This window comes from Littorina saxatilis, linkage group LG16 (assembly GCF_037325665.1).
Source record: "Littorina saxatilis isolate snail1 linkage group LG16, US_GU_Lsax_2.0, whole genome shotgun sequence".
Classification (NCBI taxonomy): Eukaryota; Metazoa; Mollusca; class Gastropoda; order Littorinimorpha; family Littorinidae; genus Littorina; species Littorina saxatilis.
The window spans coordinates 49216772-49243381 of record NC_090260.1 but is presented as its reverse complement, the minus strand read 5'-3'; the positions used below and the strand labels follow the sequence as shown (position 1 = coordinate 49243381).

At 41.3% G+C, this 26610-nt stretch overlaps 2 protein-coding genes across 3 annotated transcripts in view; both read left to right on the top strand.

The window, feature by feature from the left end:
* Nucleotides 1-26242, top strand: part of LOC138950130 (uncharacterized) — a 45333-nt gene extending 19091 nt beyond the window's left edge. Inside the window, exons 3-4 of the mRNA XM_070321883.1 lie at nt 20086-20402; nt 25308-26242. Of these exons, the coding sequence (XP_070177984.1) occupies nt 20086-20402; nt 25308-25467 (477 nt within the window). The 3' untranslated portion in view covers nt 25468-26242. The remainder of the gene's footprint in view (nt 1-20085; nt 20403-25307) is intronic.
* On the top strand, nt 367-6226 carry LOC138951147 (uncharacterized). 2 transcript variants are annotated; one of them, XR_011451011.1, is made up of 5 exons: nt 367-509; nt 1385-1481; nt 2552-2726; nt 3593-3702; nt 5585-6226. XR_011451011.1 is itself a non-coding variant. In XM_070322790.1 (4 exons), the coding sequence occupies exons 2-4, from the start codon at nt 1395-1397 to the stop codon at nt 5638-5640; spliced, it is 318 nt and encodes a 105-aa protein (XP_070178891.1). In that variant the 5' UTR covers nt 372-509; nt 1385-1394; the 3' UTR covers nt 5641-6226. The 2 variants fall into 2 exon arrangements, 1 of the variants encoding a protein (XP_070178891.1); XM_070322790.1 differs by lacking the exon at nt 3593-3702 and having other exon boundaries at nt 372-509.
* Nucleotides 26243-26610: the final 368 nt, after the last annotated feature.

The window sequence follows — 26610 nt, the reverse complement described above, 5'->3', positions numbered from 1 at the left end:
TATAAAAAAAGTTAAAGGAAATCCAAAAACTTCTGAATTCATGGACCAGAAGGAACCTGACACCTTTTGGTAAAATAACAGTCCTAAAAACCTTGGCTATTTCCAAATTGACACATTTGTTTACGAATTTACCTGATCCAGACGAACAGTTTATGATGGAGTTAAATAATACTTTTTTCAAATTTCTTTGGGATGGAAAAAGAGATAAAATTAAAAGACCTACGGTCACCCAATCCTATGAAGATGGAGGATTAAAGATGGTTGATGTGAAAAGTTTTCTGTCATCTCTAAAAATTGTTTGGTTAAAAAGAGTTGTTGGTCTTACTGGATTAAAAGACTGATTAAGTGTACAGTGTCAGTGGTAGTGCTAGTGGTTATCGGTACTTTTTTATGTGTTGACGTCAGCGATGTGTGCGCAGTTCAAAGGTTAGAGGTCAAAGTTTACGGATGCTTCCTTCGATCCGCTAACGAGCTGTGGTTGAATCGACGAAAATAACGAGCCCCAAAAGGTATGTAAAAACTGAGCGAACGCTTGTTTATTTACAGGATTATTTATAACTAGTATGTTCCTAAACCACTTAATGGTACAAATGTCAGTTTAATGTGTGATATAATCCTGGTTTGATGCTGTAATTTAAGCGTTGAACAGAGCAAGCTTTTTCACATTTCAAACACACAAAAAATGGCCGCTTTTGTATGGCAATCCGTTTGTAAAGAAATTACGTTTTTTCCTGCTGATCTAAATAATGAATTATTTAACTAAATAATTCATTATATAGCTAAATAATTCATTATTTAACTAAATAATTCATTATTTACACAAAAGTAAAAAGTGTGATTGTTGTAATTAAATATAGAATGCATTGTATACTATAGAATGCATTGTATACTATAGAATGCATTCTATAATATAGAATGCATTCTATAATATAGAATGCATTGTATACTATAGAATGCATTGTATACTATAGAATGCATTCTATAATATAGAATGCATTCTATAATATAGAATGCATTCTATAGTATATAATGCATTATATAGTAAATAATGGATTTTTTTTATTAAATAATGAATTGTTTAGTAAATAAAAGATTTCTTTAATTACAACAATCACACTTTTTACTTTTGTGTAAATAATAAATTTTTTAGTTAAATAATGAATTATTTAGCTATGTAATGAATTATTTAGTTAAATAATTTATTATTTAGATCAACAGGAAAAAACGTAATTTCTTTACAAACGGATTGCCATACTTTTGAGTTGTGTTCAGTTTTTCGATTCACCCTTTTCGATTTCGATTTCGCTTACTGTCTGGAAGATGAGTTATGCAGTGAAAAGTTGCAAATGTTCCAATCCTCTCGCTGTTTATGTTTTGTTTTAAGATCGATCTTCATGGATGCCAGGGACCAACTTGAGCTTGCGGCGTGGGACGAGGATGACGCAGAAGATGATTTTGTTGTCTTCGCACTGCTTGATCAGGTTAGCAAACAAGTCAAAGCTTAGGTCTAGCTTCTAAAGGCATTAAAGGTTCCGCTAAAATATAATTGTCAGGAACAGGCGTATATTTTGGTTATGGCCGGTGAGGTTACTTTGGATTGGTTATGGTTAGGTTTTAAATGTTGTTCATGTAAAAAATTAAATGTTTTTTTGGTTAGATTTCATTTTCATAGTCATTATAGTGATCTTGTCTGAATCAACAGTGATACTGATAGTGATATTGGGTAGATCTAACACTTACACCTAGATTTGGTTTCCGTGTGACTTTGTTACTTACATTTAATGGTTTATAAACATAGAGTTTTAACTATTTACTGTTCAAGAATCAAAATCAAATGGAAACTGATGACCAAATCTGCAGTCAGAGTTTTAGTTTCATCAAAGCATGACTATTATTATTAAGTCCACTCTCTGTCACAGAGTCTGTGTCACTGTCAGTTTGTGTTCTTGTGTCATTTTAATTTGATAGCAATACATGTACTTTCAAGAAGGATGTTACACTTACTGGTTCTATCAGACTTTTAAGCACAAGGCACCTTGGTTCTAGTTTTATTATTTCTAGGATCAAATTACTTCAGTACAAGGAAACTTCTGTGTTCTAAAACATACACAGTATTTATATCAGAATACTGTCAACTGGTGCTTTTTGAGATGCACAGTTGAAACTATTTATCCAACATGCTTCAAGTTCAACCTGTAAGGGTCATTTGTTATCCAGGGGCGAGTGAACAATCCGCTGGGCTAGTAACAACAGGCTCGCAACTCACCTGGCTGGCCAATTAAAATTCTGGTCAAATGCAACCAAAAGGGTTTTAACGCTACTGCAGATCAATTGTGGGAACTGGTATGTATCGGGGCGGCGACATTTCTGCCAGGTTAGTGACTTTCTTGAAGTTACTCGCCCAGCTGGCGAGTTAAAATGTTGGAGTTTAACTTTCCCTCTGTTACCCAGTATTGATTTGAGTAGCTTCAGCAGAATTTTCAGGCTAATTAATTGAATAAAGTGTACAAGTGATCCATGATTTCACTAAGTTTAACCTACATTTCAACAGCCAGAAAGAAGGGCCTATGAGGGTCAGTTCGCCCTTGATCACTTCACAGCCATCGAATGTGAGGACTTATTTCGCTTCAGCGCGGAAGAGATTCGGAGACTGTGCGCCCTTCTGGGAATGCAGAGGACTATGCAGGCGCCTAATGGAATGAACAATCAAGGAACCAAGGCCAGTGGTGAGGATTTATTTTTTACCCTGGTTGCTGTGAAGTTGAGTTGTATTTCAGTCAGAATGATAGTTTAATGATCCTCCTCCATGATTTGATTCGCAAAGTCGTGAAGTTTGCATTTACTGTGAATATTCAGTGAGTTGTTTTTACTATTTCAGGTTTCGTAAAAGATTAAAGCGGAGCGTTGAGTTGGGGCATAATTTATTTTGGGATTGCTTAAAATCTAAAATTTGAACTATGTATTTTGAACTTGAATCACAAAATGTACCTGACTAACTTTAGCCCCTTTGGTCGACACAGTACTCTATTTAGACAATAGAGAAATAATAGTGAATTGGTTGTGCCACTTACTGACTTAGTCTGTGGAGTTGAGTGAAATTATTTTTGAAATATGGTAACAGAATAAATAAAGATGCGTCGATACTGATAATTTATTCATATTAGTTTAACAAAATAAATGAATATTTTTTTTACAAGTTGACGAAGTGGCCGCCATTGTTACATGAATCCAAGTTCAAGGGAAGTTACTTTTGATGTGCAAAGGACTTATTTGTTTTAACTTTTTTTATGATAATTGTTTTTATTGATTTTGTCTTCGTGGTGTCCCCCCCCCCTTCAAAATAAAAATCTTTTTATTTTGTTCTTGTCGGGTAACTGTTTTTGTGTGTGCAGTATAGCCAGTAACTGTGTCAAACCTGATAAATAGAAAATCAAACTGATGATAAGCATGTCGGGCTGGGTATTTTAAGGCGCGTGAGAAAACTTTTGCAGTGTTATTATTTTTGAACTTGAAGACTGTATGAGAATATGCCTCTCCACACACATTCGCATACACACTCACCAGGCTCATTTGAATTTATGATTTTTTTCAGGATTGGAGGTGCTCTGCATCTGTCTGCGGAGGTTGGCTTACCCATGCCGGTTTGCTGACCTTTCGCAGATATTTCATCGTCCCAAGCCGGAGTTGTGTGTGCTGTTCAAGGTAGGTATCGACTTCATCTATGATCAGTTTTCTGACAAACTAACAAACCTCAATCAGCCATGGCTGACAGTGCCCCAACTGGAACGGTACTGTGCAGCTATACATGCCAAGGGGGCTCCTCTGGAGTTTTGTTGGGGGATGGTTGATGGCACAATACGATCAATGTGTCGCCCCGGCCATTTGCAACAAGAAGTGTACGGCCATAAGAGGGTGCACTCTCTAAAGTTTCAGTGTGTCGTGACACCAAATGGCCTTGTGGCAAATGTTTTTGGGCCCTTGGTTGGTCGACGACATGACGCAGCTTTGCTGAATGGTAGTGGCATTCTTGAACACATGCCGCAGCACATGGTCACTCCAGCAGGAGATGAAATGTACCTGTATGGGGACCGAGCCTACCCCTTGACCCCTAACTTGATGAGGCCGTACCGTGGACAGATCACAGAAGAGCAACAGGCCTTCAACACAGAAATGAGCAGGGCGAGAAACTCTCTTGAATGGGAATTTTCAAAAATTGTTAGGCTGTGGGCATTTTTGGATTTCAAAAAAAATTTGAAGCTGTTCTTGTCCCCTGTAGGGAAACTCTACCTGGTTGGAGTTTTGTTGTCCAACTGTCATACTTGCCTACATGGCAGTGAGACATCACAGTTCTTTGGACTGAATCCACCAACACTGGAGGAGTATCTCTACTAATTGTCTGTGTAGCTCTCAAGTAGAAGAAATGCTCATTGCATTGATCTTGTGTCACATGGTGTTTGGCATCCAAATGGCCAAGCATCTAAACAAATTGACCCTGTAGAAGGCTTTAAATTATTAACATGATTTCACTGCTTAGAGATGGCCAAATCTACTGCCCGGTCGCCTGGTGGGAGTTCAAAATATGGTGGATAACCCGGTTTGCAACTACAAGTATCTGGTCAAATGCAATTGGCGGGGACGTAGCTAAGTTGGTAGCGTGCTGGCTTTGTAGCCAGTTGGTCGCTATCAGCGTGGGTTCGATCCCCACGTTCGGTAAGAGATTTATTTCTCGGATTCAACTTTGTGCAGACTCTCTTTGGTGTCCGAACACCCCCGAAAAAGATCCCAAGTTCACAGCAAAAGTCTCAGGGCTTGGAAAACACGAAGACACGCTTGCATGATCTTTCATCTCTGATTATCATGATCGTATTTCAATACTTTGACAAGACAAACCCAATGCTGGTGTGTCGAAGAAGACAGCCACAGCGGGCTTGTTCGAATCAAAGTATCACACCATATTTTCAGCGTATTACCAACACCTGTCCCAATATAGACCAGTTGGTCTAAGAGGACGTTAAACCCTAATAGTCGGTCAAATGCAAAAGCAACTTTTTCAGTGGTACTTTATTGAGTTAAATTTGGTTAAACCAAATAGATGCTGCACATTCAGACATTTCTGTCGTCTGTAAAATTGACACACAAAAAAAGAAGCACCCAACTGGGGCGCGCTTTAAACGTTTCATACTGGCTGCGGCCTGTTTCTTATTTCGCTACTGATTCCAAACAAGCATATGTCTATTATCAAGTGAACCTGCGTAAAAAATAAAGCCAGGTAAGAACCCAGCTGACCTCCATTTATTGATCATTTGTAAAATTGTATGCTCTTGTCACTTGTGTATAAATACATATCTGATGGTCACTCATACTGACACTGAACATAATTTTTTTGTGTGGTATATACCGGCTTTTGACATATCAAGTAGGACAGTGACTTTCTTGAAGTAACTGCTAGTGCTACTTTGCTTCATCAGCCTGTACAGCTGTACTTGCTTTCGCAAATTACTTTAGTACATGCTATTCTTCATTATGCATTAGTAGGTGTGCACATGGATCTCTGACATGGGTACTGCTGTGTTGTAATTTGTAGTTTGCAGGCAGAGGGTCTTCTTGTCTGCTCATACCTCGGTACCAAGCGGCCACTAAACAACCATCATCACCAGCCAGGCAGTCACATGGGACTCTCCACTCTTCACTGAAAATCTTGTTCTTCTACCATAACTTTTTCAAAGACACTGAACTGTCAAATATTTGGGCTGTGTGGATTTGCCTCAGGACCCGTCCTTACAAAAGATCCAATCTTCTTCTTCTACATTCATGGGCTGAAACTCCCACGTACACTCACATATTTTGCTTGAGTGTATTTTTAACGTGTATAACTATTTTTACCTGCCATTTAGGCAGTTCTAGTGCCATTACATTCCTAAATAACCACATATTAATAACTGGATCTGTCCATGAATTGAAATGAGTTTGTGTACTATTTGCTGTATGATTATTTGACTTTGGAAGTGAAACAAATGGAAAATCAAATTATAGTCATATGAAGTTAGAATTGGTTATCTACATATATGTGCGTATAAGGTGTTATAAATAATTTATAATTAATATTACTTGAAGTTAAAGGGATTATTTTGAGTAACAGAACATACATTTGAGATTTGTTAAAATATTGCCCTTTGCATGGCAAAGCTTGAAGAAATAGTAATTAAATTCAACGTTTGAAATTGTATTACAGAGTGAGAGTTCAGTCCAAAGTGTGTATACATGTCTATGTGATTGTACAATTATAATGCTTGTTTTTATGTTGAAACAACTCACTCTAGATCTGATTTAATTGTTGTCAGTAAATTCTCTCTCTAACTTAGCTTTAGTGCAAGTCAATTTATTGGAATAATTATGATTAATGATAAATGCAGAAACTAAATTTATTGCAGACATAACACTAAAACTGATGCATGCATCTCAGATTTGGAAATCAGAGAATTTTATGGTAAAAGGGAGGCAATCAATCAAGAAAGAAGAATAACAGACTACTCAGACTTGGCTTAAGTGTATAAAGTGAGATGTATTTCTGATCCTGGTCATTGCTAGGTGTTTGCCATGGAGTCTGGCTTATAAAAATTCAGGAAGAGAATAATGTTTGGATAAGTGAAGGAAAAGTAATCAAAGATCACCATATCAAGTCGGGCTTTGCTTGCGGTCGCTCTGGTACTGAGGTCAAGCAGTGCGGCCGGCTAACAGGTAGTTAAGGGTCGCTTGTTGTCTTGTCACCATTGGCATAAAAAAGAAGAATGGGTTTTCCGTGTGACCTTGTGCTTAATTAAAATATATGAAACTGTAGATGTTGCGGAACTTTAGACTTCATACATGCCTAATATTACTGAATGTAGGAGGATAATGCCAACCTTGTTTTCCTTGCGTTTTTTGAATAATCCATCTCTAATCACACAAACTCACACACAAAATTTGAACAAGATTTGAAAACAAAAGTGAACTTAGCAATCGACATTTTTACTGAATCAAAATATAACACACAACAGAGTAACAAAAAAACAAAAACAAAATACAGTTGGGAGTACAACTATGTCCAACCATTAATTCTATGTTTCATTTATGCTTGTTTGTTGTGGGAACTCTGCTGCAACTATCTTTAGTTTTGGCCTGGATATGCAGAGACTATGTCAATGAGAGACTTGCCTTCACCACTGCCGGAAGGCTGGGCCTTTTGCAGATTGCCCAGGGCTGCTTCCCGTATTATCTTGGCCTATATACGGTAAAGTACCTTGTAAGCGCCCAGTATCGAGTAAGCGCCCACCCCCCACTTTTAGTCCAAAACCGTGTATAGGGTATAGTACCTTGTAAGCGCCCACCCCCCACTTTACACCATTGAAATCAGGCGAAATAAAAATTCCGCACTTGATCTGCTAGTTTTGTGAATGATTTCCCTTTCTTGCAAACCCACGTGTGTCTGCACGCCTTGGATCTAAACGCCTGCAAGTCCATGATTACAAGATGCCGCGAATCAAATCGTACACCTCTTGACTATTTGGATAATAACGCCAATGGAAACACACACACACACACAGACACTACTCCCCCTCCTCTCGCTCTCTCTCTCTCTCTTTCTCTCTCTCTCTCTCTCTCTCTCTCTCTCTCTCTCTCTCTCTCTCTCTCTCTCTCTCTCTCTCTCTCTCTCTCTCTCTCTCTCTCTGTGTGCCGAAAACAGTCTTTGGCCAAGTAAAATAGACTGCTGCCCATATCCAGAAGACGTACCCCTTGTTCAATGGAAACGGAGACACAGCCTGCGGCCGACAGCGGCACCTCTGCAGACAAGAAAAGGATGCGACGACATTTGTCTCCCCAAGCTCTTCTAATGACAATACGAACAAGAAAAACAATTGACGATGGAAAATGAAAGAAGATATGATTACGAAGTGATAAAAGATCACATTTCTCAATGAAAATTGCTCGTGCATAGGGTGTAGTACCTAGACGGTAAGCGCCCACCCCCTACTTTGGGTCGGAATTGGTGCACAGGGGGGGGGGGGGGGGGTGGGCGCTTACAAGGTACTTTACGGTATATATAAGAAACATTACGATGTATCAATACAAACAACATTGCACTTACTGGTTCTGTGGTTGTTGGTTTTCTTTGTGTCGTCTCTGCTGCGTCGTCTGCTACGGGTAAGACTTTTCTTCTTTTTCCAAATGAAGAGTCAAGACATGGGACGGTACTCTTTAGAATTATGCATCAGTTGTCTTCCCTACCATTACGTTAACGAAAGTGAAACTAAACGCACTCGCCGAGACGTCGTTGTCGGTTTCGTTACCGTAAGCGGAACGCGTAATGATACATAGATTTTTCTTAAGTTAACCACTACGACTACCACTGGCACTGTACACTTAATCTCCCTAATATCAAGATTATTGGCTAAAGCATGTCCATCTGTTATAACAATTAATACGAAAGGAGAGGAATTTGCAAATTTTTTGATGCAGAGAATAGAAAACCCGTTTTGGACCGATGTTTTTAAACATTATAAGAAACTACACGGAAAATGTGACCCTACAACCTTTAACGATTTTGTATCGGAATGTTTACATTATAATGTTAATATTCGCAGAGATAAAAAGACAGTGTACATTCAAAACTGGATCGACAATGGAAATGCTCAGATTGGTCATATTTTGGGACAAAATGGATACTTATCCTATAATGCGTTTAAAATCAAATATCCAAATGTGCGAGGAGATTTTGTATTGTACCAAGGTGTAATCCAGGCTGTTAAAAAATATCAGAGAAAAATCGGCTTAGAATTTGATAAACATTTTATTATGACAGAGCCCAATGTGTGGAAATGTATTTGTAAAGGTAAGACACAACTTATTTACAAAAAGCTGAATGAACATGTTACGGTCCCAAAATGTATCCAAAAATGGTCTGAATCCTTAGACTGTTTGTTAGATAAGAAGGCTATTTTTCAACATGTTTTTAAAACAACAAAAGACACTTGTCTGAGATGGTTCCAGTACCGACTATTGTACAGAATTTTGCCCACAGAACGGTTTCTATTTTTGCGAAAAATTGTGGATACGTCCTTGTGTATATTTTGTGGTAGAAATGAAGAAACCCTTTTACATATGTTTTGGGAGTGTGATAAAGTGCAGACTTTTTGGATAGAATTTGTAAATTGGCTAAAGGCGAACTGCACCCATTGTGACAATTTAAAACTGTCTAAAGAACTGGTTCTTCTTGGAGTTGCGAACAACGTTGTCACCGATAAAGTTTTTGATGTGTTAGTAATCTGTGCCAAACACCATGTATATATTTCCAAAATGAACAAAAAGACCCCTCATTTTCAGACGTTTAGTAGAAATTTTAAGCAAAGATTTATTTGTGAAAAGTATAACGCAGTTGTAAATAATACAGTAGATAAATGTTACAAGGATTGGCGCCTGTATATGCATGTTTTGATGTAACCCTTTTATATATATATATATATTTTTTATTTTTTTTTATTTTCAAAACCTTCTGATACTGCGACCACCAAGCTCTGAACATCCCCCCCCCACCCATCCTCCCACCCCATGTATGTTGTAATTGTTCAAGTGTTTTTCGGTTATATGGATCTGTCCTTTTGGTTAAGTGATGTCCTGTAATGTACAGAATTATATGTATGTAAAAAAAATTAAAAAAAACTTCACCAAAAGAGAATATAAAAAAACACAAAAAAAAACATATGTATATGTTTTTGGAATCAGAAAATGACGAAGAATAAGATGATATTGTTTTTGGATCGTTTAATAAAAAAATAATTTTAATTACAAGTTTCCGATTTTTAATGACCAAACTCACTCATTAGTTTTTAAGCCACCAAGCTGAAATGCAATACCAAACCCCGGGCTTCGTCGAAGATTGCTTTGCCAAAATTTCAATCAATTTGATTGAAAAATGAGGGTGTGACAGTGCCGCCTCAACTTTTACAAAAAGCCAGATATGACGTCATCAAAGGTATTTATCGAAAAAAAGAAAAAACGTCCGGGGATATCATACCGAGGAACTCTCATGTCAAATTTCATAAAGATCGGCCCAGTAGTTTAGTCTGAATCGCTCCACACACACACACACAGACAGACAGACACACACACACACACACACACACACACACACACACACACACACACACACACACACACACACATACACATACACCACGACCCTCGTCTCGATTCCCCCCTCTATGTTAAAACATTTAGTCAAAACTTGACTAAATGTAAAAACAACACACCTAACAGCGGATCTTATATAAAGAAAAAAGGTTTTCAATCGCTGAGCTTTGTGCAATTAACTTTGATAGTGTAAAGTGTGTGTCCTGATCACTCAGCCACCTTGATATGAGTTTTTCTGAAGTCATCGTCTAAAAATAGAACAGCGCCATGGAGTGAGATTTTACTTTTTATTTCCCTAAAATCATGAGGCTATATCTGTTGAGCCCACGAAAGAATGCTTCTGAAACTTGGCACACATGTAATAACACCAATTGTTGCAAAGTATACCAAGTTGCGTGCATGTCACGTTTGTTTCCATGACGTTACGAATGTTTGCAAATTTTTAACGGAAAACCGTTACAACGTCCATTCTAGGGTTCTGTTTGCTCCAAGTACTAGCGCGAATCTAGATGAGAGTCTTTGTCGTCGTTCTGGGAAATTTGGAGAGGCTGCTATTTGTAGTTTTAGATTTATTGCATATCAACTGCAGCTACCCAGCGAAAACCACATAAAAACCATGCATTTTTTGCTGTTTTTACATTTAGTCAAGTTTTGACTAAATGTTTTAACGTAGAGCGGGGAATCGAGACGAGGGTCATGGTGTATGTGTGTGTGTGTGTGTGTGTGTGTGTGTGTGTGTGTGTGTGTGTGTGTGTGTGTGTGTGTGTGTGTGTGTGTGTGTCTGTCTGTCTGTCTGTCTGTGTGTGTGTGTGTGTGTGTGTGTGTAGAGCGATTCAGACTAAACTACTGGACCGATATTTATGAAATTTGACATGAGAGTTCCTGGATATGATATCCTCACACGTTTTTTTCATTTTTTTGATAAATGTCTTTGATGACGTCATATCCGGCTTTTTGTGAAAGTTGAGGCGGCACTGTCACGCCCTCATTTTTCAACCAAATTGGTTGCAATTTTGGTCAAGTAATCTTCGACGAAGCCCGAACTTCGGTATTGCATTTCAGCTTGGTGGCTTAAAAGTTAATTCATGACTTTGGTCATTAAAAATCTTAAAATTGTAAAAAAAAACAAAATTTATAAAACGATCCAAATTTACGTTCATCTTATTCTCCATCATTTGCTGATTCCAAAAACATATAAATATGTTATATTTGGATTAACAACAAGCTCTGAAAATTAAATATAAAAATTATTATCAATTTTTTTTTTCGAAATCAATTTAAAAACACTTTCATCTTATTCCTTGTCGGTTCCTGATTCCAAAAGCATATAGATATGATATGTTTGGATTAAAAACACGCTCAGAAAGTTAAAACGAAGAGAGGTACAGAAAAGCGTGCTATCCTTCTCAGCGCAACGAATACCCCGCTCTTCTTGTCAATTTCACTGGCACTGCCTTTGCCACGGGCGGTGGAGTGACGATGCTACGAGTAGGCCTATACGGTCTTGCTGCGTTGCGTTGCGTTCAGTTTTATTCTGTGAGTTCGACAGCTACTTGACTAAATGTTGTATTTTCGCCTTACGCGACTTGTTTTAATTTTGTGGTCGCTCTCTTTTACACGCTAGATCAGCCTGACGCACGACGGATTTAAACGAAATGTGTATGAGCTGTTAGGGAAGACACCAAAGAAACTTTCGGATGTAAAAAATGTAAAATATCATTCAGTTTAAGTCACCGTTTCGACGGTTGAAAGTGAATCATGCCGTCAAAAAACGCCATTTTTGAGGGTAGGCGTGGTCACGGACCAGTGACGTCATACCCAGATATTGCTCAGATTCCAGAAACACATTTTTAAGCAGAAGAAAGACTGATCTTCAAACACATGTATATCTTTGACCAAAAAAACTGCTGTTTAACATCTGGGCTATACTACTGAAAAAAAATATCCTTAACTTTGTGTGCTCAGTGTGTTTAATCTAAAAATGTACTTAGAATGAAAGAAAATAGGTTCAATAAGTACTACGGACGCGTGCTTCACGGCGGCGAGCGTGACTTGTCTTGTTCTTCAATATGGTTAGCCGAGACTATCTGAATGAAGTCTCGGCGGTGATTGGTTTGTAGTGTTTATCTTGACTAAATGTTTTTACGCGACTTGTTTCCTCTTGTTCTTCGTGTCAAGCTTGTTCATCCTGATCTTGAAACGAAAAAAACACATATCAAAATGATGTTGGTCGGTTGATAAACAACAATGATAAGACCAGCACGGTTGGCCTAGTGGTAAGGCGTCCGCCCCGTGATCGGGAGGTCGTGGGTTCGAACCCCGGCCGGGTCATACCTAAGACTTTAAAATTGGCAATCTAGTGGCTGCTCCGCCTGGCGTCTGAAATTATGGGGTTAGTGCTAGGAGTGGTTGGTCCGGTGTCAGAATAATGTGACTGGGTGAGACATGAAGCCTGTGCTGCGACATCTGTCTTGTGTGTGGCGCACGTTAAATGTCAAAGCAGCACCGCCCTGGGCCCGTATGCTTGTCTTTGTTGTTGTTCTTACTGTTGTGATGTTTTAATTGTTCCTGTTCTTCTTGCTATTTTTGTCATGGTTGTTACACCCCCGGTATAGGGGTGTGTATAGGTTTCGGTCGATGTGTTTGTTTGTGTGTTTGTGTGTTTGTGTTCGCATATAGATATCAAGAATGAACGGACCGATCGTCACCAAACTTGGTGAACAGGTTCTATACATTCCTGAGACGGTCCTTACAAAAATTGGGACTAGTCAAACACACGGTTATGGAGTTATTGGTGGATTAATATTCTACAAGGACTTATAGAGAAACATATTAATGGTCAAAGGGAAATAACCTTCTCAGTTGGTGGCAGTGAGAGTGGGTGCAGTGAGAATGGTTATTTCCCTTTGACCAACGGGGGTGTTTTTCCTACCTCGAAGGAATTTCTTGTTTTTATTATTGTTGGTGTTGTTGTTGTCATTCTTGTTCTGTGTTGTTCTTCTTGTTCTGTGTTGTTCTTCTTGTTCTGTGTTGTTCTCCTTGTTCTGTGTTGTTCTCCTTGTTCTGTGTTGTTCTCCTTGTTCTGTGTTGTTCTTCTTGTTCTGTGTTGTTCTTCTTGTTCTGTGTTGTTCTTCTTGTTCTGTGTTGTTCTTCTTGTTCTGTGTTGTTCTTCTTGTTCTGTGTTGTTCTTCTTGTTCTGTGTTGTTCTCCTTGTTCTGTGTTGTTCTCCTTGTTCTGTGTTGTTCTCCTTGTTCTGTGTTGTTCTCCTTGTTCTGTGTTGTTCTCCTTGTTCTGTGTTGTTCTTCTTGTTCTGTGTTGTTCTCCTTGTTCTGTGTTGTTCTTCTTGTTCTGTGTTGTTCTTCTTGTTCTGTGTTGTTCTCCTTGTTCTGTGTTGTTCTTCTTGTTCTGTGTTGTTCTTCTTGTTCTGTGTTGTTCTCCTTGTTCTGTGTTGTTCTCCTTGTTCTGTGTTGTTCTCCTTGTTCTGTGTTGTTCTTCTTGTTCTGTGTTGTTCTTCTTGTTCTGTGTTGTTCTTCTTGTTCTGTGTTGTTCTCCTTGTTCTGTGTTGTTCTTCTTGTTCTGTGTTGTTCTCCTTGTTCTGTGTTGTTCTCCTTGTTCTGTGTTGTTCTCCTTGTTCTGTGTTGTTCTTCTTGTTCTGTGTTGTTCTTCTTGTTCTGTGTTGTTCTTCTTGTTCTGTGTTGTTCTCCTTGTTCTGTGTTGTTCTTCTTGTTCTGTGTTGTTCTTCTTGTTCTGTGTTGTTCTCCTTGTTCTGTGTTGTTCTCCTTGTTCTGTGTTGTTCTCCTTGTTCTGTGTTGTTCTTCTTGTTCTGTGTTGTTCTCCTTGTTCTGTGTTGTTCTCCTTGTTCTGTGTTGTTCTTCTTGTTCTGTGTTGTTCTTCTTGTTCTGTGTTGTTCTCCTTGTTCTGTGTTGTTCTTCTTGTTCTGTGTTGTTCTTCTTGTTCTGTGTTGTTCTCCTTGTTCTGTGTTGTTCTTCTTGTTCTGTGTTGTTCTCCTTGTTCTGTGTTGTTCTCCTTGTTCTGTGTTGTTCTTCTTGTTCTGTGTTGTTCTTCTTGTTCTGTGTTGTTCTCCTTGTTCTGTGTTGTTCTTCTTGTTCTGTGTTGTTCTCCTTGTTCTGTGTTGTTCTCCTTGTTCTGTGTTGTTCTTCTTGTTCTGTGTTGTTCTCCTTGTTCTGTGTTGTTCTCCTTGTTCTGTGTTGTTCTTCTTGTTCTGTGTTGTTCTTCTTGTTCTGTGTTGTTCTTCTTGTTCTGTGTTGTTCTTCTTGTTCTGTGTTGTTCTCCTTGTTCTGTGTTGTTCTTCTTGTTCTGTGTTGTTCTCCTTGTTCTGTGTTGTTCTCCTTGTTCTGTGTTGTTCTCCTTGTTCTGTGTTGTTCTTCTTGTTCTGTGTTGTTCTTCTTGTTCTGTGTTGTTCTCCTTGTTCTGTGTTGTTCTTCTTGTTCTGTGTTGTTCTTCTTGTTCTGTGTTGTTCTCCTTGTTCTGTGTTGTTCTTCTTGTTCTGTGTTGTTCTTCTTGTTCTGTGTTGTTCTTCTTGTTCTGTGTTGTTCTTCTTGTTCTGTGTTGTTCTTCTTGTTCTGTGTTGTTCTTCTTGTTCTGTGTTGTTCTTCTTGTTCTGTGTTGTTCTTCTTGTTCTGTGTTGTTCTTCTTGTTCTGTGTTGTTCTTCTTGTTCTGTGTTGTTCTTCTTGTTCTGTGTTGTTCTCCTTGTTCTGTGTTGTTCTCCTTGTTCTGTGTTGTTCTCCTTGTTCTGTGTTGTTCTCCTTGTTCTGTGTTGTTCTTCTTGTTCTGTGTTGTTCTTCTTGTTCTGTGTTGTTCTCCTTGTTCTGTGTTGTTCTCCTTGTTCTGTGTTGTTCTTCTTGTTCTGTGTTGTTCTTCTTGTTCTGTGTTGTTCTTCTTGTTCTGTGTTGTTCTCCTTGTTCTGTGTTGTTCTTCTTGTTCTGTGTTGTTCTCCTTGTTCTGTGTTGTTCTTCTTGTTCTGTGTTGTTCTTCTTGTTCTGTGTTGTTCTTCTTGTTCTGTGTTGTTCTTCTTGTTCTGTGTTGTTCTTCTTGTTCTGTGTTGTTCTTCTTGTTCTGTGTTGTTCTTCTTGTTCTGTGTTGTTCTCCTTGTTCTGTGTTGTTCTCCTTGTTCTGTGTTGTTCTCCTTGTTCTGTGTTGTTCTCCTTGTTCTGTGTTGTTCTCCTTGTTCTGTGTTGTTCTCCTTGTTCTGTGTTGTTCTCCTTGTTCTGTGTTGTTCTTCTTGTTCTGTGTTGTTCTCCTTGTTCTGTGTTGTTCTCCTTGTTCTGTGTTGTTCTCCTTGTTCTGTGTTGTTCTCCTTGTTCTGTGTTGTTCTCCTTGTTCTGTGTTGTTCTTCTTGTTCTGTGTTGTTCTTCTTGTTCTGTGTTGTTCTTCTTGTTCTGTGTTGTTCTCCTTGTTCTGTGTTGTTCTTCTTGTTCTGTGTTGTTCTCCTTGTTCTGTGTTGTTCTTCTTGTTCTGTGTTGTTCTCCTTGTTCTGTGTTGTTCTCCTTGTTCTGTGTTGTTCTTCTTGTTCTGTGTTGTTCTTCTTGTTCTGTGTTGTTCTCCTTGTTCTGTGTTGTTCTTCTTGTTCTGTGTTGTTCTTCTTGTTCTGTGTTGTTCTCCTTGTTCTGTGTTGTTCTCCTTGTTCTGTGTTGTTCTCCTTGTTCTGTGTTGTTCTCCTTGTTCTGTGTTGTTCTTCTTGTTCTGTGTTGTTCTTCTTGTTCTGTGTTGTTCTTCTTGTTCTGTGTTGTTCTCCTTGTTCTGTGTTGTTCTTCTTGTTCTGTGTTGTTCTTCTTGTTCTGTGTTGTTCTTCTTGTTCTGTGTTGTTCTTCTTGTTCTGTGTTGTTCTCCTTGTTCTGTGTTGTTCTTCTTGTTCTGTGTTGTTCTTCTTGTTCTGTGTTGTTCTTCTTGTTCTGTGTTGTTCTTCTTGTTCTGTGTTGTTCTCCTTGTTCTGTGTTGTTCTCCTTGTTCTGTGTTGTTCTTCTTGTTCTGTGTTGTTCTTCTTGTTCTGTGTTGTTCTTCTTGTTCTGTGTTGTTCTTCTTGTTCTGTGTTGTTCTCCTTGTTCTGTGTTGTTCTCCTTGTTCTGTGTTGTTCTTCTTGTTCTGTGTTGTTCTTCTTGTTCTGTGTTGTTCTTCTTGTTCTGTGTTGTTCTTCTTGTTCTGTGTTGTTCTCCTTGTTCTGTGTTGTTCTCCTTGTTCTGTGTTGTTCTTCTTGTTCTGTGTTGTTCTTCTTGTTCTGTGTTGTTCTCCTTGTTCTGTGTTGTTCTCCTTGTTCTGTGTTGTTCTTCTTGTTCTGTGTTGTTCTTCTTGTTCTGTGTTGTTCTTCTTGTTCTGTGTTGTTCTTCTTGTTCTGTGTTGTTCTCCTTGTTCTGTGTTGTTCTTCTTGTTCTGTGTTGTTCTTCTTGTTCTGTGTTGTTCTTCTTGTTCTGTGTTGTTCTCCTTGTTCTGTGTTGTTCTTCTTGTTCTGTGTTGTTCTTCTTGTTCTGTGTTGTTCTTCTTGTTCTGTGTTGTTCTCCTTGTTCTGTGTTGTTCTCCTTGTTCTGTGTTGTTCTTCTTGTTCTGTGTTGTTCTCCTTGTTCTGTGTTGTTCTTCTTGTTCTGTGTTGTTCTTCTTGTTCTGTGTTGTTCTCCTTGTTCTGTGTTGTTCTTCTTGTTCTGTGTTGTTCTTCTTGTTCTGTGTTGTTCTCCTTGTTCTGTGTTGTTCTCCTTGTTCTGTGTTGTTCTCCTTGTTCTGTGTTGTTCTTCTTGTTCTGTGTTGTTCTCCTTGTTCTGTGTTGTTCTTCTTGTTCTGTGTTGTTCTCCTTGTTCTGTGTTGTTCTTCTTGTCATTCCTTTCATTGCTGTGCGTTCTTGCCAAAGTGCAGTTTCCTCTGACAACGGTGAACACGAGTCTGCTGACTCATGTATCATTGCACCACCTTCCCGCTATGTATGCATCATGAGTACAGTACTATTTGGATCACTTAGATTCCTTCAAGACTGCTATAGTCAAACCTCTTTTAAAGAAACCGTCGCTTGACCCTAACACACTCAGCAACTTCTTCCCTGTCTCAAACCTATCCTTCATCTCCAAACTCCTTGAAAGAATAGTTCTGAATCAGCTGAACTCTCATCTTCTCTCCAACAATCTACTCTCTCCTCTTCAGTTAGCATATCGTCCCAACCCCTCCACTGAAACTGCTCTTCTCAAAATAACTAACGATCTTCTTTCTGCCACTGACCAAGGTGAACTTTCTGCCCTTGCCCTTCTTGATCTCTCAGCAGCCTTTGATACGGTTGATCACAACATCCTTCTTCAACGTCTTCAGCAAACCTTTGGCCTCCTCAGCACAGTTTTGTCTTGGTTCCCTTCTTATCTCACTGACCGCTATTAGACTGTTTCCATTGACAAACTGAACTCCGACCCCATCAGGCTTGAGTGCGGAGTCCCCCAGGGGTCCGTGCTTGGGCCTGTACTGTTCACTCTCCACACTCAACCTCTTGACCACGTCTTTGACGGACACAACGTTCTCCATCACTCTTTTGCTGACGACTCACAACTTCAAAACAGCTCTACTCCTGATCAGTCTGACACCGTCTTATCCACTCTCTCTAACACATCACCGACGTACAGAATTGGATGACAGAGAACAAACTTCAACTCAACAGCAACAAAACCGAAGCCATTCTGATAGGGACCGCATCCAAACTCTCAAAAGTCACCTCTGACTCTCTTGAACTCTCCGACTCGTCTGTCCCTCTGTCTTCTACTGTCAAAGTCCCCCTAGACAGCACCCTCTCCATGAAACAACGCATCTCTTCTGTGTCTCGCACCTGCTACTTTCAGCTCCGCCACATTGCCACTATACGCACGTACCTTACCACAGACGCTACAGCCGAACTTGTCACTTCTACCATTCTCTCTCGTCTTGACTATTGTAACTCCCTTCTTGTTGGACATCCCGCTTCTTCTATCTATCGTCTTTAACGCATTCAAAACAGCTCTGCCGCCGCCCTGATATGGCCCTTCGTGGTCGGCTGGGCGTTAAGCAAACAAACAAACAAACAGCTCTGCCCGTCTTGTCCTTAAACAGAAAAAGAAAGACCACGTCACCCCTCTGTTGTAACAACTCTACTGGCTACCCGCGCCCGTCTCACACAGGATTAAATACAAGCTCAACACTCTCACATACAAATGCCTCAACAAGCTTTCTCCTTCCTATCTCTCTGATTCCCTTTCACTCTATCAACCTTCCCGACCACTCCGCTCCTCAAACGACAACCTCAAACTCAACATACCTCACACAAAGCTCAAACTCAACATGCCTCACACAAACCTCAAACTCAACATGCCTCACACAAACCTCAAACTCAACATGCCTCACACAAAGCTCAAACTCAACATGCCTCACACAAAGCTCAAACTCAACATGCCTCACACAAAGCTCAAACTCAACATGCCTCACACAAAGCTCAAACTCAACATGCCTCACACAAAGCTCAAACTCAACATGCCTCACACAAAGCTCAAACTCAACATGCCTCACACAAAGCTCAAACTCAACATGCCTCACACAAAGCTTAAACTCAACATGCCTCACACAAAGCTCAAACTCAACATGCCTCACACAAAGCTCAAAACTGCAGTCCAACGCTCCTTTTTCTTTCAAGCCCCCACCAACTGGAACTCACTACCTCTCCCCCTTCGTCAACAACAGTCCTTAGAATCATTTAAATCTGGCCTCAAGACTTTCTTTTCCCTGAATAATCCTCAGACTACAGTGCCCAGTTACTACACCCCCCCCCCTCCCCCCCTCACCCGCAAGCCTAAATCAGATCCGTTGTAAATAGCCATGTACATAATTATTGTTTTCTTTTTCTTCATGCTTATTTTTGAGTGCCGTGTTGCTGCCTTATCATCGTCATGTAATTTATGTAATTTATGTAATGTATGCGTAAGTGTATATGAGTATGCTTGACTTGTCATAGCGAAAGATTGTGTATGAGTGCGCCTTGAGTCGCCTTGTGGTGAGATATGTGCACGTTATAAATTCTCGTATTATTATTGTTATTATTATTAATACTTATAATGTAGACTGTCATGTACACGGAGATACATTTCCATCGGCACAAATTCCATCTGTATCTCCTTCTGCCTCTCCTATTTTCTATTCCTTCACACACACACACACACACACACACACACACACACACACACACACACACACACACACACACACACACACACACACACTGTTACACGGCACTTGAGATTGCCACAAGTTCTCAAACGTCGTATAGTTTTGTTCTTTTATTCTACGTCGCCCGTCTTCGCAGCAGCAGAAAACAACTCGTCAAATTGAGTTCGAGGATTTATTCAGCATTCAATACATACAACTGCACAACGTAGCAGAACTCAAATAGAAGCTTTTTTAACATTCAAATCGCGCTGGCATATATAGTAAATACTCAATCTCGAGAATATTCCAGACCGAACACGATACAACTACATTATACGAGCCGTGCATGGACTAAACTAGCGACATTCTCTTATGACGTACATCAAAAGCGCCGACACACTTAATCCGAACGAACGCCACGAACTCACGGCTAAAACAGCATGGTAAACAACTTGTTTTGACAGGACTAGAAAGTTCGCCTGCATTCTTGTCCAAGCATAAATATTGTGTTTACAAAATATAATATCGGTACTTTCCCACAAAGTACAAATAAGTCAACTACATGCAACACACAAAACTGAACCAAAGCTCAGCAACGATAGCGTTTCCTAACACACACACACACACACACACACACACACACATTATTTCTTTGCCCTACTCCCCACTAGCAACCCCTCCCCCCTATCTGCTTGGCCATTAGAGTGAAGACATGTGACCGTTCCATACAGAGTGGTGTACAGATATGACTCGACTTGCAGATTGGCCTGGTGTGTGAAAACGGATTTTCGGAAGCTCGGATACTGCGGACCGGCACCATGCTCTCCTTTGTCAAACTGATCCACAACACGGGACACGCCTACACGGCCCTAACGACCAACCCTGGCAGACACAGTGCTCGCACTCGTCTGTCCTTCAGGGACCCCATCACCGACAAGGGAAACATGTACTTTGCACTAGGGAGCAACTGGGTCATCAGAAGGTCTGGAGTCTACATCGTGTCGATTCGCGGAGATCCTGTCGGTACACAGGCCAACTTAATTCTTCTCCTGTCTCAAAATGGCTACGTCATCTTCAGGTCGGTATGACCCAGCAAATGTCACTCTTTTGATGCACAATAACGTTTAGATCTTTAGGTTGGTATGACCCAGCTAAAGTCACTCTTTTGATGCACAATAACGTTTAGATCTTTAGGTTGGTATGACCCAGCTAAAGTCACTCTCTTGATGCACAATAACGTTTAGATCTTTAGGTTGGTATGACCCAGCTAAAGTCACTCTCTTGATGCACAATAACGTCCAGATCTTTAGGTTGGTATGACCCAGCTAAAGTCACTCTCTTGATGCACAATAGCAAACAGATCTTCAGGTCGGTATGACCCAGCTGTGGTCACTCTTGTGGAAACAGACATTCTCGAAAACTGGGAGACAGATTTATACGCTTTTTCTTTGTGGATGTAGCCCGTTGTAGTCTACCAGCCAGCCTTCTATGTCATGTATGAAACCTGGAAATGTCTGTTCCTGTAAACTTTTATGACGGAAATGTAATCTACAGGGTACGGAGAGTCAAATTAGCTTGGTTGCCTAAAGATGCACTTTGGGAAATTCTCAGAATCCAAGATGGCCGCCCAACGGTCATCTTGAAGATGGTCAATATATAACTTTTGATCCAGATGGGCTAAAGAGTCGTGTAATACCTCAATATAGGGGTTTTTGATGTCAGCGAGTTCATTTCTGAGGTTGGTTTGTCAATCCTGTCAACAGAATCCAAGATGGCCGCCAAGATGGCCGTCAAAATATCTAAAAACACATTTTTCGCCATATCTGGGTTTCTAAAGCAGCTAGATTCATGATCTTAGTGCTGACCATGTTTCCAAAGGCTGGAAAGCTGTTCTGATATCACCCAGATGCAAGATGGCTGCCAAGATGGCAGGTAAACGTCATTCACGCTCAAATTAATGTCACACAAAAATAAGGAAAACGCCATATTGTTTGTCTTTTGTCTGAAAGAACATGTTAGCATCCAGTTAAAGAGGCAACTTTCAGAAAAGCCGATGGGTCTCGATGGTGGGGACGGACAAGAAGGAGAGCAAGCACAAAGAGGAAGGTAAAAGAAGACGAGCGATGGACGCAGCAGACCGGACGAAGATTGCAGAGGAACTGCAGAAGCACTCGCACCCTCTCATTGTTGATTCCACTGACCTGTACAACATCGTCAACGGGCAGATCGCGCCAGCAAAAGTAAATGTCCAAGATGCACTGAAGATCGGCAGCACTCAAAGTGAGCAGTTCGCCGCTTCGCTTCACGGCACATTCCATGGCCCGATCGAGAGGAAAGTGAAGACCATGCAGGAGATGAAAAAAGTAGTGGTTGTGAAAGACAAGGCCATCTTTGACATTGAAACATTATTCGTACGGCTTCAGATCATTGGGCAACAACGTGGTGTGAAGGCGACAGACATCTTCAAGTACGAACTCAGTCCCGTACCTCCATCTCTCATCAACGAGTTCGGGTGTTTGAGGAAAGGAGACAAGGCTGTGCTCGTCAAGTGTCTTGGTGTGCCGGTAAACAACGCACCTGCACCAGACGTGGTGCTGGTCGACGCCAGCCAGCTCCTGTACCATGTTGTGTGACCTGTTGCGGGGACAGCAGGAGATCTTGTCGCGAGTTTCGGCGCTCGACTGAGCCGCTATCCTCCAGCAGCACAGAAACTGGTGTTGTTTGACAGGTACCATGAGAATCAGCCAACTGCGAAGGACCACGAGAGGATGAGGAGGGCAGGGGAAGGATCAAAGGACTTCCGTCTGACACCCACAACCCCCCTCCCACACAGAGAAGCTATCATGAAGAACGTCAACAACAAACGCCTCCTCAGCAACATCCTCTGTGGATATCCTCTGCAGAACAACGTGGAGCTTGTCAGCAGTTTCGATTGTCTTGTCACTCATGAGGAGGCGGATATCACGCTGTGCAGCTACATGCTGAAGGCTGCAGCAGGCGGGTCGGAGACGATCAGGGTGCTGTGTGACGACACTGATGTGTTCGTCCTTCTCGTGTACTGGGCATGGAGGAAGAGGATACAGAAGAGCATCCAGATGGAGAAGTGGGACGGCACGGTGCTTGACATTCGCGCAGCAGTGGACAAATTGGGGGACAAGTGTGGTCAGCTACTCGGCATGCACGCCTTATCGGGCTGCGACACCGTGTCGTACCCCTGTTACAAGGGCAAGAAGTCGGCGCTCAAGGTGCTTGGAAACAGCGACATCCCAGGCCTGCAAGATGTCCTTGGGGAGCCAGACGTCAGTCATGACCAACTTAAGGCCACTGCCGACTCATTCTTCCTCGCGCTGTACAGTCAGAAGAAGGCCAAGTCCCTCAATGGTGCAAGATCCAAACTGTATCTGAGCAGGAAGAAACCACCACCTCTGAAGAGGCTACGACCAACAGATTGCAACCTGAGGCTGCATGCTCTCCGAGCACATCTGCAGATGATGTTGTGGAAGGCAGCAGACCAGAAAGATCCACCAGCCGAGGCTCATGATATCCGCTGCTTCGGATGGGGTGTCGATGAATCTGGTGCTGTAACACCATCGCTGTCTAATGCGCCGATAGCACCGCAGCAGCTCTTAGATGTCGTGAGCTGTAGTTGCAGCGCCGAGGGGAAAGCGTGCAGCGAGAAGAAGTGCAGTTGCCACAGTGGGAGACTTACGTGCACTGAATACTGTTATTGCGAGGGAGGAGATGCCTGCTGCAGTCCTTACACGGAGCATGAGCCTGTGGTGGAGGAGGAGGACGAGGAGGAGGAAGAAGAGGAGGAAGAGGAGGAGTAGGAGGAGGAGGCGGAAGAGGAGGAGTTTGTTGAAGACGACCAGTAAAACGAGAAAGAAGCTGACAATGAAGAAGGAGATATGGTTTCAAAGTTTAAATCGTTTGTTTGCTGTAACGCTAGAGCAGTAGATTTCTATTTCGGTCGTGGCGTGCCAGCTAAACTGCTTTAGGACATGGACTTTCCCACATGGACTTGATTGAGGTCCTGAAAGTTGCCTCTTTAACTGGATGCTAACATGTTCTTTCAGACAAAAGACAAACAATATGGCGTTTTCCTTATTTTTGTGTGAGATTGATTTGAGCGTGAATGACGTTTACCTGCCATCTTGGCAGCCATCTTGCATCTGGGTGATATCAGAACGGCTTCCCAGCCTTTGGAAACATGGTCAGCACTAAGATCATGAATCTAGCTGCTTTAGAAACCCAGATATGGCGAGAAATGTGTTTTTAGATATTTTGACGGCCATCTTGGCGGCCATCTTGGATTCTGTTGACAGGATTGACAAACCAACCTCAGAAATGAACTCGCTGACATCAAAAACCCCTATATTGAGGTATTACACGACTCTTTAGCCCATCTGGATCAAAAGTTATATATTGACCATCTTCAAGATGACCGTTGGGCGGCCATCTTGGATTCTGAGAATTTCCCAAAGTGCATCTTTAGGCAACCAAGCTAATTTGACTCTACATACCCTATAGATTACATTTCCGTCATAAAAGTTTACAGGAACAGACATTTCCAGGTACTCTTTTTGGCAAGTAGACTATTGGGACGTATCTTTTGCGTTGTTTTATGTGTTAAGCCTGTTCTTAATATACGTGGCGTGGAGCTTCATGCAGTGGATTTTACTGCAAAGGCTTTGCTCTACGCAGTAGAAAGGTGTGTCTCAAGCACTAGACGCTGATAAGAAACAAACGCGACATACAGCTGCGCTACATTTTAGTTGTGCTGCATGCTACTGCGTCTGGGACCAGACTGTGATAAATCAGCTGGTCTACTACTGCAAGGCCTAGCATGATTGCTAGAAGAATGAAATAAATCAGCTGATTTACGACTGCAAGGCCTAGCATGATTGCTAGAAGAATGAAATAAATCAGCTGATCTACGACTGCAAGGCCTAGCATGATTGCTTGAAGAATGAAATAAATCAGCTGATCTACGACTGCAAGGCCTCTAGCATGATTGCTTGAAGAATGAAATAAATCAGCTGATCTACGACTGCAAGGCCTCTAGCATGATTGCTTGAAGAATGAAATAAATGGTTTAAACAGTTTTATTCAGTTGCATAAATACAAAGCCGTAATTGAAAATTGTAATTAAGGGAGCACAACAAGATAAACTTATAAATGTGCTCTTAGAAACAAACTAGTAATGTGGCGGACAATATTGTAAATGCATGATATTAATGAAATAAATCAGCTGATCTACGACTGCAAGGCCTCTAGCATGATTGCTTGAAGAATGACTTGTGATCCTAGGGTTCAGACACTTTTTGTGCAGACCCGGATACGGGTGGCCGAGTGGTAACGCACTTGCGCTCGGAAGCGAGAGGTTGCGTGTTCAGGCCTGGGTCAGGCCGCAATTTTCTCCCCCCTTTCCTAACCTAGGTGGTGGGTTCAAGTGCTAGTCTTTCGGATGAGACGAAAAACCGAGGTCCCTTCGTGTACACTACATTGGGGTGTGCACGTTAAAGATCCCACGATTGACAAAAGGGTCTTTCCTGGCAAAATTGTATAGGCATAGATAAAAATGTCCATCAAATACCCGTGGGACTTGGAATTAAGTAAAAAAAATCCATCTCACACGGCATTAAGTCTCAGGAAACATGAATACACGCATGCAAGAAAAAAATATGGGTATCGCCGTATACTGTATGGCAGCTCGCTTTCCCCAGGGAGAAAGCAGCCCGAATTTCCATGAGGGTAACCTCACTGGACTATAAATCTTATCCAATCCAATCCAATCCAATCAATGTCCCAACTCCGTGTCACCACAGTGGTGGGTTAAAGACCTCGGTCATTCTGCCAAAGTGCAGATGGCTGATACCACCCTAACACCCATGTGTCTCATCTAAAGTCGGGGTAAAACCCGGGAACATGCCCCTAATGACTTGGTCGTGATGACGTGACACTTGAATTTCTCTCACTGCAGGGCAACTTCCGAGAGGGGGGTGCCGAGCGGCCAAGACGTCGTGTTCAAGTTCAGGGAGGGCGAACAGCTTTCATTGCTGTCCAACCATGGTAATTGGGAAAGCCCCTCTTTCGTGGACGTGGCCACCATGTTTTCCATCGCCTTCGTCGCCTCGGAATAGATGCAACAGTCATAAGGAGCGACCAGTAGGTTTTCACAAGTCCGCCCACCTCTCACCCCCTTAAAAAGTCGCTTATGTCATCAATATTTGTCAGAATTGGTATGAACAAGCGACTGCAGGTGAAAAGAAGAAGAGCAAGCAAAGAACATGTACTGACCAAAACACGAACATTCATTATCATTGTTGTATTGTTTTTAATCATTTGTGTTTTGTGCCGCTTAATCGTTCACTAACACGGGATAATGGATACCCGTGGCGATTTACGAAATGCCGTATATATAGGCTTACTATACGAACGAACAAACGAACTTTATTACTCAAGGATGGAGATTTAAGGCTCACGCCTAGTCTTACAATCTGTCCCTGCTAAACTAAGACATAAAAATAGAGACTTCTTCTTCTTCTTCTTCTTCTTCTGCGTTCGTGGGCTGAAACTCCCACGTACACTCGTGTTTTTTGCACGAGTGGAATTGTACGTGTATGACCGTTTTTTACCCCGCCATTTAGGCAGCCATACGCCGTTTTCGGAGGAAAAATAGAGACAATAAAAGGACAATCGTCAATCGCAATCATACAGTATTACAAACTACTGAAGTCAAGCTACATGACGGTAACGTTGTCCATGTTGGCATACCGCACATAGCCTTCAGCCCAAGCACGTGATCACGGGAAATGTTGATTACAGTTTGGCGGGAGATGCCAACTGGCAAGTAAACCACACACATTTGTTTCTGGCTTGCAACACTAAAGGTATGGCTTGCAACACTAAAGGTCTGGCTTGCAACACTAAAGGTATGGCTTGCAACACTAAAGGTATGGCTTGCAACACTAAAGGTATGGCTTGCAACACTAAAGGTATGGCTTGCAACACTAAAGGTATGGCTTGCAACACTAAAGGTATGGCTTGCAACACTAAAGGTCTGGCTTGCAACACTAAAGGTATGGCTTGCAACACTAAAGGTATGGCTTGCAACACTAAAGGTATGGCTTGTGTAACCGAGTGCCGTAGCACTACGATCACCTCGGGAAGCGAAGTGCAATCAAACAGGATTGAAAATGTTAGGGCTAAGAAATTAGCCCTATAAAAACTGTTATGAAACCCGAAGGTTTCCATGAACATACAGACAATCGGAAACCACCAGA